The sequence below is a fragment of the Centroberyx affinis genome, unplaced genomic scaffold, assembly GCF_046629955.1.
Source record: "Centroberyx affinis isolate AG114_WGS23_722 - 3 ecotype Tasmania unplaced genomic scaffold, CSIRO-AGI_Caff_v1 ptg003627l_1, whole genome shotgun sequence".
NCBI classification, from domain to species: Eukaryota; Metazoa; Chordata; class Actinopteri; order Beryciformes; family Berycidae; genus Centroberyx; species Centroberyx affinis.
In genome coordinates this window covers 81507-93155 of record NW_027281539.1, presented here as the reverse complement: position 1 = coordinate 93155, position 11649 = coordinate 81507, and the positions used below count along the sequence as shown (strand labels likewise).

The 11649-nt window shown below is 41.8% G+C and overlaps 1 protein-coding gene across 1 annotated transcript; it reads left to right on the top strand.

The window, feature by feature from the left end:
• The first annotated feature begins 468 nt into the window (after positions 1-468).
• med17 (mediator complex subunit 17) lies at positions 469-11642 on the top strand. Its single transcript, XM_071540390.1, has 13 exons — positions 469-584; positions 1637-1881; positions 2662-2809; positions 3429-3667; positions 4576-4712; positions 5275-5356; positions 5851-6003; positions 6868-6998; positions 7370-7556; positions 7783-7918; positions 8633-8750; positions 10221-10380; positions 11429-11642. The coding sequence occupies exons 2-13, from the start codon at positions 1647-1649 to the stop codon at positions 11635-11637; spliced, it is 1935 nt and encodes a 644-aa protein (XP_071396491.1). The 5' UTR covers positions 469-584; positions 1637-1646; the 3' UTR covers positions 11638-11642.
• The last annotated feature ends 7 nt before the right edge of the window (positions 11643-11649 follow it).

Below are 11649 nucleotides of genomic sequence, written 5' to 3'. Positions count from 1 at the left end.
CATCTCAAAACGTGAAACAAAAAACCAGAGAAAGTGTCTAGGTAAGGCTTAACCATTAAAGTTTTGTTTATCATCCGAAACCCATGCCAACGAGTGTACGTTTTTTGTCGTTTTTGACGTCACGTCCGGTAGTTTAAACTGCCCGCCTGACCCGTTCCGTTCTTCCTGCCTGCCTAGATATGTTGTATTTACTGCACACACACACACACACACACACACACACACACACACACACACACACACACACACACACACACACACACACACACACACACACACACACACACAGTTTTCGACACCATTCTCACATTAAAAATCCAAATATCATGACTCGATTTAGAAGTTGAAGCAATGTGAAAAGAAAGCAACCCCAACACAATGTACATAAAATTGCAACCTGCGCCGTCTCCATCGACCGTACGCAGCATGAACACTAGGGGGCAGCAGAGAGACGTTACAGTTCTTCAGAAAGGAACGAAGAAGTCACGTCGTTTCTCTCTGTAACAAGAAGAATCAACGTTCACTACATCTTTATTGTCCCGTGGATAAGCTTGTATAATCGTGGTTGTCTAGTGAACAGTGAGGTAAGACACACGCAGACTATGGATATTTGTTACTCTACTATAATCTGATTGCTTTACTCTTGAACCAGTAAGGATTGCAAGGGGCTAACGCTAGCTAGTTTAGTTAGCCAGAAGTGGCTGTAGACAGTCAAACAGTGGACCAAATTTCGTGCTACTTAGCAGCTAGTTTATACGTTTAATAGTGTTATCTAAAGTTATTTACAGCAAATCTGTAAAAAAAAAAACCCAAAACAAACCAGCTAACCACCAAACCAAGAGAGAGACCAGAGAGTGTCTGCAGGTCCTTCCTGGGAAAGTCCTATTGAATGTATTAAATCATATTATCTAAAACAATCACTTACAAATTATATTTTATGTGTTAAGTTTTAAAAGGTCTAAAAATGTGTTGTTTTTTTTTGGAAAAATGCTGTTTTACCTGATGAAAAATCAGTCCAGTCATGCAAACCTAGGCTATATTCTGGTAGGTGTATGGGTTTTGTTTGTTTGTTTGTTTGTTTTTGTAGTTGTCATGTTTATTTCTGTTAGAAATTGGTCTTGGTCTTCTTTTATAATAACTGTCATTAAAAAGGTCTTAAAATCTTACATTTAACATAGGGCTGGGCGATATGGTTGAAATCAATATCATGATAATCATGAGGATTTTTCTCGATATAAATATATATCACGATATGGTTCATGTATGTAAAATCATGTTAAATAATCAAGTTAATGTTCATCTCATTGAACAGAATGGTAAAGTTAGGTGTGATGTCAAACAAAACTGAAATTTTCAAATAATATTCCTACCATACCTCATTTTATCAGAGTTTTTAAGTAAAATTTGCTTGTTATCATCAATTTAGACAGCAGAAATGTGTGTCACAATATTAAGATATCTTCATATCATCAAGATATGATTCCACTGAAAGACGATAAACGATAATATTGAATTATCGCCCAGCCCTAATTTAACAGACACCCTGCAGTAGCTAACTGATACGTTTCCTGCTGCACTGTGTCCCTGTCAGTTGTTCTGTATAATGTTTGGCTCTCTCTCTTCATCCCCCTCGCAGCATCCTCATCATGTCGGGCGGTCCAGCGGTGCAGGTCAGCATCGAGTCCTCCTGTGAGAAGCAGGTTCAGGAAGTGGCCCTGGACGGGACGGAGACGTACGTCCCTCCTCTGTCCATGTCCCAGAACCTCGCCAAGTTGGCCCAGAGGATCGACTTCGGCCAGGGATCCGACTCCGAGGAGGACGGAGCCGAGGGCGAACCCCGGGACCGAGAGTGGGGCAAGCAGGAGCCAGAGGAGGAGGAAGGTGGGGAATCTGCAGGAGACAGCAGGGAGAATTTAGATCCAGAGCTTGATCCTGTTAACCTGGCTGACATCAGCATATGAATAAAAACATCACTGCTTTGCTGGAGCTATCAGGGCTGCTGTACAATTAAGACAAACTAAATATCTTCACATTAAGGCCGGTTCTCAGGGTTCCCACGGGGGCCAGGGTCATGGAATTTTGACAGGTGGTTTCCAGACAGGGAAGGTCAGGGATTTTGATGAATTGCAAGGGGAAGTCTGGAAATATCAGGGAATTTTACAAATTGGTTTCTTTGCAAGAATACAGCAGAATGTATTTTCAAACTTTTACACATTCATTGCATTAGATGGGGATTTTTCAGCAGTTTCCCCCCCCCCCACAGTAAACCTAGTTGTAGTGGTTCACTCCTTTTTAGAAAAACAATTTATTATTTTTGGAAAATCATGGAATTTTCACATTCAAAGAAGCATATTTTCAGGTAAAAAGATACTTATTTCTGTGTAAATAAGTTGCACATATGGATGGATAACTAACTGGAAAATCTGGGTGTTGGAAGTGAACAGGAACCTTCCCCCCCCTCTCAGCACTTAAGCCCTAACTGCTCTAATGGAGCCAAAGTATGAATGGGTGTACCAGCATGAATGTGAAGCAGGGTGAATGAAAAGAGAGTGCATGTTCAGCAAACCTTACTGTATAAATAATATATGTAAAATACAAATATAATGTAACGTTAGATTTTCTTTGTTAATTCTAAATCTGATTTTCTGTTCCCCTCAACAGGCACAGTGAAGTTCCAGCCGTCCCTCTGGCCGTGGGACTCGGTGCGTAACAACCTGCGCAGCGCTCTGACAGAGATGTGTGTGCTGTACGACGTCCTGAGCGTGGTGAAGGAGAAGAAGTACATGGCTCTAGACCCAGTGTCTCAGGACCCGGCAGCTGGCAAGGTAAACTGCTGAGAAACGCCAGTGAAGATCTAGGTGTAACGTGTGAATAAAGAAAATACTAGGGACGATCTGTTTATCTCACGATACGATTCGATACGCGATATGAGGTTCGCGATTCGATACAAACACGATACGATGTAATAAATAAAAGTTCGATGACAGCAAAGTCTGACTTATGTTTACGCAGAATTATGTTTATTTCTGAGACAAATCTTTCTAGCGATGGCATTGGCTGCTAGAATGTAAACAACAATTTAAAAATGTCATTACAAAGTCACAATAATAGAATTTGGATGGAGAGCTTGTGAAACTGTGATGGTCAAGCGTCTAACATAACATGGAGCGAATAACATGGAGCTGATATCACCATTCATTTTTCTGCCCCACGATGCGTATCTTCACATTTTTGTATTGCGATATATTGAATTTCGATAGTTTGTTCCATCCCTAGAAAATACGCAAGAGAGAATAGAACATTGAGGATATCTCCAGATGTGATGCTTGTGCACCTTCCCTTGCATACAGTATTCAATGCTTTTTGTACACACACACACACACACACACACACACATACATACATTTGCTTTTCGTTTCTTACCCCCCTGTCCTTGCCCCTCTGCAGACCCCCCAGGTGTTCCAGCTGATCAGTAAGAAGAAGTCGTTGGCCACGGCAGCACAGCTGCTGCTGAAGGGAGCAGAGAAGCTCAATAAGTCCGTAGCAGAGAACCAGGAGAACAGGAGGCAGAGGGACTTCAACACCGAGCTGCTGCGACTCCGCTCACAGTGGAAACTACGCAAAGTAGGAGACAAGATCCTCGGAGACCTCAGCTACCGGAGCGCAGGTGAGAAGACCTGTGGGGGTGTGTGTGTGTGTGTCGATTCACATTTACTTATAAAGGGCTTTATACAAAACATGGTTGCCGCATAGCGCTTTACAAGTCAACCAGAGAAAAACAAGTGTGTGTGTCCATCAGAGAGGCAGAGACAGTGTTTTATTGAGAGTCTCTTAAGGGACATTCACACCAAGCATGTTGGGAGTGGTTTATTCAAACTTAGAAGCAATTACTCCTTTTTGGTTTATTTGGCCAGGTGAGAATGATGCCATTCAAACTGAGGTGGCACCAAGTGATCGTCTCAGTCCTCTTCCAAACGAACTACAGTGCAGTTTGTTAGGAGTGGGAACATAACCTGAACCGGAAACTACCCCAAAACCCAAGGTTTTATGGGTTTATCGAGACGGATGTTGGCGTCTGATAGCAGCAGGGACAAATTTTTAGAAAGGCTAGCATAACAAAATGAACTGAGGGAAAACTGCAGTCTCAAGGATGCCTATATTCATCTTCTTATTCATCATCTTTCTTCATGTATCCGTAACTAGTATAAACACTAGAGATGTAAATTATGACAGAGTACATACAAGTCCGTCATGCTTAACTGAAGTTACAAGTCCAACTGTCCAGTAAACAAGCTACTTGTGAGTCATGCGACTTTTGTTTACAAGCCCTGTTTCTCTTGTAATTGGTCAGTGTGAACCTAAACGAACCAAATACAAAAATGCAACAAAGTACATTTTCCACTCTGGTTCAGATCAAGGAAAATTACCTGTAGGTGTGATTGCATCCTTAGATTTGTCTGTTAATCCAAGTCATAAGTGTATCATCCATCTTGTTTACCATCCAGCGCTGACTTGGGGACTGGTTCACTGTGTGTGTGTATGACTCAACATGTTTCTGACCCTTTGTCCACGCAGGTTCCCTGTTTCCTCACCAAGGCACGTTTGAGGTGATCAAGAACACGGACATCGACCTGGACAAGAAGATCCCAGAGGATTACTGCCCCCTGGACGTCCAGATCCCCAGCGACCTGGAGGGCTCTGCTTACATCAAGGTGAGATAGGAATGAAGGCCTGGATCAACATGTTTCTCCATGTTGGCTAAAATGACATTTCAAATAAAGGTGTTACATGAAAATAGAGGGAAATAACACATAAAATATAATCAGAATACATTTTTGTTTACCCACACTTTTTTACTCATTTACTCAACACTGCATCATTGTGTGAGTGTGAGGGAAACCACTTGAATGGACACACATCTGGAAAAATTGGCTAACATCAAAGTAAAATGAACAATGGAGTAAAAGAAAAAAATGTCTATCCTCCATTTTGAGGACACTGATTCCCATTTAAAACCTCCTTTTTATTTTCATTCATTTTGATTATTTGTAATAATAGTAAGCAAATATAATGAATACAAGTCAGTCTGAAGACTTTATGGTGTGCAGCCAACCCAGTATTGTCACATGCATCCACCAGCACCTTTTTTATAAGAACACACAGCTGCATGCGAGATCTGCATAGGTTTGCTGTGATTTTACTGCTATCTTGATTTGAAGAGGTAAAACTGTATTTCTGAAATGCTAGTAATTAAACATTGTGGTTTGCACTCAGGTGTCCATCCAGAAACAAGCTCCTGACATTGGTGATCTGGGAACAGTCAACCTGTTCAGGAGGCAGCTCAAAACCAAATCAGGTATCATTCACAACTCAAACATCAGGATAAATAGTAGAGCCCGCAGCGCATTTTTACTTTGCTCCCCACTTCTAATAACGTTGTCTGGAGATATAAAATAATGTATAAAAAATTTATACTGGCAGGTTTTTTAAAGCGTCATTAATTGCCCCACCGCTCGGTGTAAAAGCATCATGATAATCATTCAGTCTTGTCAATACAGTACAAGAAATATGTACAAAATATTTACAAAAAATATCTTTCAAATATCTTAAATATATACACTCTCATACAAAGGATGGTCTTCATTTTTTTCTTTGTGGTGGCCGCATGGGAATAATGTTACGTTTTTCTACTTACATCAGGCTGATTAGCCATGCAGGCAGTGGAGAAACAGGAGGAAAACTTTGTATTGATCTCTCTCTCTCTCTTTCTCTCTCTCTCTCTCTCTCTCTCTCTCCCATCCTCCCTCCCTCCTTCCCTCCCTCCCTCCTTCCCTCCCTCCCTCCCCCTAGGTACCCAGCGGTGGCATGTGAAACTGGAAGCAGCTCAGAATGTGTTGCTCTGTAAGGAGATCTTTGCCCAGCTGTCCAGGGAGGCGGTCCAGATCAAATCCCAGATCCCACACATCGTCGTGAAGAACCAGATCATCTCACAGCCGTTCCCAGGTCAGAGCCCTTAGGATAAACTAGAACCGGGGAGACTGTCCCACTTGTGGGGAATTGGTCTTATGAGAAGAAATAATTTAAGACCATATTTGTTGCTTATGACATAAAAACACATAGAGTGTCAACTAGGGATGGACGATATACAGAAAATTTACCAAAACCAACTCTGGCACTCTCTCAGCGATTTTCTACATGTCGGTCTGTTTGGTGAATACATTTGTCAAGTTGTCAACTTTTCATAAACAGTTTAATTTGTGTTGCTTCAGTTAAACCAAGAGTTGAGCTTAGTGTAGAATCAGCTGAGTCAAGCCAGACAGAGAAGAACAGAATAAGACAGGGAAGTAAAGTGGGTTTATCTTCAAAATAAAAGCATACTTTTTGTATTTATGATGCTAAGGGTGAACATAGTATTTCTGCACAGGGGTTAGAAAAATAAACAAATTATCATTTCATTTATCATTACCGAAATAAATGTGACAGTATATAGTGATATCAATCTCTAGTGTCAACTTGTGGTTCTGTATAGTTCATGAACTCTGCCAGGATTAGGGGTTCCATTGGAACGGGGACCATCCATGCTAAAAAAAAAAAAATCTATATTCTGATGGCACTTTAAGGCCCTTAGAATCAAAGTGTCCACCTGATGGCTTAGGTTTTGTGAAGCCAACATTACAAATTACATATCTACTTGATGAAGTGTAGAGAAGTGATGGCACTGAAGAATTGAGGGCAGGGCAGCATGTCTTCACAAAGCTTAAATGAGTCCTAAACACAAAGGAAAAGGATAACATAACTAATTTGGAGAGCTTTGTTTTTGTTTTTTGTTTTTTTCCTTTTCCTTTTCCTCTTTTGTTCCTCCTGTAGGTCTGCAGCTGTCCATCTCGCTGTGCCACTCTACAGGAGAGAAGAAGAACAGCAGGCGTCTCCAGAGAGACCCAAACCCAGACGACCACCTCTACGTCCTGGAGCACAACCTGCACCAGCTGATGAGAGAGGTCAGACACTCTGCTGTCCAGGAGACCTGATTGTTTTTACTCAGTTTATTGAGTTCAGGTGGAAAGTATTTATTTATGGCAGGAGAGTCTGTTGGCAGGATAATCTTAAATGTTAACAAGGATAAAAGAAAAGACAAGATAAAGATAAATTATCACTATCATTTGAGATAACATTTTATGTGTATCTTCCTTCTGTCATGCCAGTAAAATTTAAATGCCACTTTAATGCCTGGAGTCATTCTGCAGCACATTTGAGCCAGGCTAAATACTGGCCTAAATGTATCTGTAAATGCACATCAGCTATCAGTTGATGTGCATCTTTTTACCTTTCATAACAGACAGTGTTATAAACAGCCTGTCTTTTGTCTCAGTTCCATAAGCAGCAGCTGAGCTCTGTGGTGATGCCTCACCCTGCCAGCGCCCCGTTTGGCCACAAGCGTCTGCGCCTGGCGGGGCCGCTGGCCTACGACAAGGCCGAGATCTCCAGCCTGCAGCAGAGCGAGGGGCTGCTGGAGAAGATCATCAAACAGGCCAAACACATCTTCCTACGCCACCGGTAACTTCAATTATCATTTATGTATCTATGTTCTTTATTTTTACAAGGACTGATGAAACCACAAGGACATGTTGCCCAGCGGCTGCCGTTGCATTGTATCGCAATATTTTTAAGTACAGTAAAGTTAGCTAGCTTCTGGGTGTCCTCACTGGCCACATGCTTCACCTTTCAGCATTGGTAATGTACTGTCTCTGTGTGTGTGTGTGTGTGTGTGGTGTGGATGCCAGACGGCGCGGACCATCGACAGCCTGGCCAGCCGTATCGAAGACCCCCAGATCCAGGCCCACTGGTCCACCATCAACGACGTGTACGAGTCGAGCGTCAAGGTGCTCATCACCTCCCAGGGCTACGAGCAGATCTGCAAGTGAGTGGAGGTTCATTTTTCACTATATTATTCAGGTTTATTTTCAATTGTAAGTTTTACTTTGTTTCAGCTGTAAAATTAGATAGTGGCATTGACAGATTCTTTAGTGCAGTGATATTTAATGGAGGCAGAGTTGGAAAGTAAGTTCAAATGAGACGAGGCAAATGAATGAATTTTGTAGTTTCACCAGAAATCTGAATGGCCACCGGCAGTAGTTTTGGTTTTATTTTCTTCTGTTGTATTACATTAAAGGAACACTTCTATTTGGTCTCATTGAGTTTGAGCCATATGCATGAACACTTCTAAATTAATTCAGGACAATAAGCCAGACATGTTTTTTTCATTGCATCTGCTTTAGTAAACACAGACAGGCTTCATATCCCTGAACATTTAATTCTCTGGTATCCTTTTTCTTATACTACTCAGTTTAGATCTGTAGAACTTTCAGTAGCTATGTTAAGTTGGAAATAGTCTAGTATTTTTGGCAGCTTTTTGTTTCCTTATTTTGGGTGTTAAATTGGTATTAAATTCTATTCAGGTCGCATTAAAAAAGGTCTTAAAAAGTCTTCAGTTTGGCTTTCTGAATCCTGCAGATACCCCACACCTGCACAAATCTGTAATTTCTTCTCCCCTTCATGAGTTATGTGGGTTTTTTGGTTTGTTTTTTACACGTGCAAATCAATAAAGTCAAGCTCAAACTGTTGTTGTGTTCAGGTCCATCCAGCTGCAGCTGAACATCGGTGTAGAGCAGATCAGAGTGGTGCACAGAGACGGACGCGTCATCACTCTGTCGCACCAGGAACAGGAACTGCAGGACTTCCTCCTCTCTCAGGTACTCCAACACTGCCAGTCTTATTTCTATAGAAATATTTTTTTTTGTCAATGCAAATTTACAAACCTCTCACAGATAAGACATGTGCATCTACAATGTCTTATCTCTTCATCTCACATTCAAATGCAAATCCTCAAAGTATTACATCAACTGCACAAAGTACTAGGAACACCTGCTCTTTCCAGGGGATTGACTTCACCAGGGGAATCCAGATGAAGTTATTGATTTGGATTTTACCCTTTTAAATCCACTTCAGTCATGTAGGGGAGATGAAGACGAAGGGGTGGAGACGAGTTAAAGGTTTATTAAGGCTTGACACAATTGAGACATGGATAGGATAACGGCATTCCTAACATAAACTATGTAACCTATTACTATTTGCTGCTGCAATGACCCAATTTTCCTTCGGAGATCATTCAAGTTTCATCTCATCTTTTTTCTGCACCTTTTTATTTCACTTCTTAAAGGTTAAATGTGTAATATTTCTGCTTTCCTGAAGCATAATATGACTAGTAAATATCAGCAGCTTCCTGAATGGTAGTGAGTGAAACAGGAGCAGGCAGAGGCTGAAGGCCCTCCTACCACACCAAGGTCCATTCAAAAATCTGACAATATGTTTTTGCCTTACTTATCAGCAAAACTCACACATCAGAGAATATAATTTGAGACTTTATTACTAATCGGTAGGGTTTTCTGGTTAATTCGGCATGTGTATAATCCTCCAAACAGCTTGAATTTTAACAGACGGGAAGTGGAGTTACTTCACACACAAAATAGCGTCTCCTTACCTTCGATATGTTCCAGAAATCCACAGACAGCAGGAGTGGTGGTGATGTCAGGATCCTGATCACAGCAAGCGTCCATCGAATAAAAAAAAAAATGCACTAACTGGGTAAAACATGACAGAAGGTTCATTGTTGTTGATTGTGAAACAGTCCAACCTGCCCACCATGCTGACGATGGTCTCGCTCTAGGGAGGGCAGAGTGTTGTTGTCATGACAACTAGGGCTGCAACTAACTGTTATTTTCATTGTCGATTAATCTGTCGATTATTCTCTCGATTAATCGATTAGTTGTTTGGTCTATAAAATGTCAGAAAATGGTGAAAAATGTGGATCAGTGTTTCCCAAAGCCCAAGATGACGTCCTCAAATGTCTTGTTTTGTCCACAACCCAAAGATATTCAGTTTACTGTCATAGAGGAGTAAAGAAACCAGAAAATATTCACATTTAAGAAGCTGGAATCAGAGAATTTTGACTTATTTTTCTTAAAAAATTACTCAAACCGATTAATCGATTATCAAAATAGTTGGCGATTAATTGACAACTAATTGATTAATCGTTGCAGCTCTAATGACAACGCTGAACGGCAGAGGCCAGCATTGGACCAGAAATTACACACACACCCTTTTTAAAGCCACGTGTAACGCTGACCCCCCCCCCCCCCCATGTCTGTGCTGTGTTGCTGCAGATGTCTCAGCATCAGGTGCATGCCGTCCAGCAGCTGGCCAAGGTGATGGGCTGGCACGTCCTGAGCTTCAGTAACCACGTCGGCCTCGGCCCCGTGGAGAGCATCGGGAACGCCTCTGCCATCACTGTCGCCTCCTCCAACGGGGAGTACGCCATCTCAGGTAAGATGAGTGAGATAAGAAAACCTTTTATTTTTTGGTTGGTTTTGAGGTTAAAATGCGCTTCCATGTTTTTCATCATTGTAATTAGGCACTGTCCATATGTGTAGAACCCATTAAGAAAGCATGGATGCATGACCAGTACTGTACAGAGGGGCAGGAAAGGCTACCTTTGTGTTTGCAAATACTTCAACATTACTTCCACCAAAAAGCACTTTGTAAACACTGCTTAAAAAAAACAGCTATTGCCAATGTTCCTTGCATTTCTGGGTCCATTTTGTAGTTTAGTGGTATGTTTTTCTTATACCTGTGGTTAACTGGCCAAATGTCCAGTGCAGCTACAATGGAGTTTGAAAGTTTTTCAGCGATCTAAAACCTTAGCGGTAAACGTCAGGTTTTGGTGTCAGTCCCTCAGAATCAAAGAGCGAGGGCTTCTTTCTAGAGCCGCCATTTTGCTCCAAGAGACGTTCAACAATCACACAGGGAGAAATCCATCGTAGAAGAGGAGAGAGACCAATTTATCCACCCACAGGAGCAGGAGATAGACCAGATTGCAATGCAACCAAAAGACAGGTTGTGTTTTGAGTTAAGGGGCACAATTCTCACTTTTTCTCGAATAGAAAAACTCTTGCCCTGCTGCTATTGCTATAGCTCTTGCTCTCTCAACCTGCATGCGTAACCCACAGCTGAATGCAACAAGTTCATGCCAGTTCTCTGGGGGTTGTCGAAAGGCATTCTGGGAAATGTAGGAAATCACTAACTGAAGTAGAAGTAGGCGAGGCAGGTTGAAAGAAAGTGGGTTCACCAAAAAAAGTAAACAATACTGTCATCACAAAATAACTTGAACGTCACACATTGAAAAAATCCAAGTGTAAGAGTATCTGAGGGTGGATTTGTGATTTAAATACTTAATAAAGAACACCCCCATACTTCACAAAGTGATACTGTATGTCCTCATAATCTCAAATCCCCAAGATTTATACATTTGTACCTTTTTAATATTAGCAGATTTTATCTACTAAAAAGTGTGTGTGTCCATCTGTCCGTTCAGTGCGTAACGGCCCAGAGAGCGGGTGCAAGGTTTTGGTCCAGTTCCCCCGCAGCCAGAGCAAAGAGCTGCCGAAGAGCGACGTCATCCAGGACGGCAAGTGGAGCCACCTGAGAGGCCCGCATAAGGAAGTCCACTGGAGCAAGATGGAGGGGCGAAACTTCGTCTACAAGATGGAGCTGCTCATGGCGGCACTTACCCCCTGTCCTTAGATAACGCCCGCA

Excerpts from the sequence above, each read along its gene's own strand:
- med17 (XM_071540390.1), top strand. The coding sequence starts at position 1,647 with ATGTCGGGCGGTCCAGCGGTGCAGGTCAGCATCGAGTCCTCCTGTGAG. Across the intron at positions 7,557-7,782 it reads CATCTTCCTACGCCACCGGT|CGGCGCGGACCATCGACAGC; the intron begins AACTTCAATTAT and ends GTGGATGCCAGA. Across the intron at positions 7,919-8,632 it reads GGCTACGAGCAGATCTGCAA|GTCCATCCAGCTGCAGCTGA; the intron begins GTGAGTGGAGGT and ends TGTTGTGTTCAG.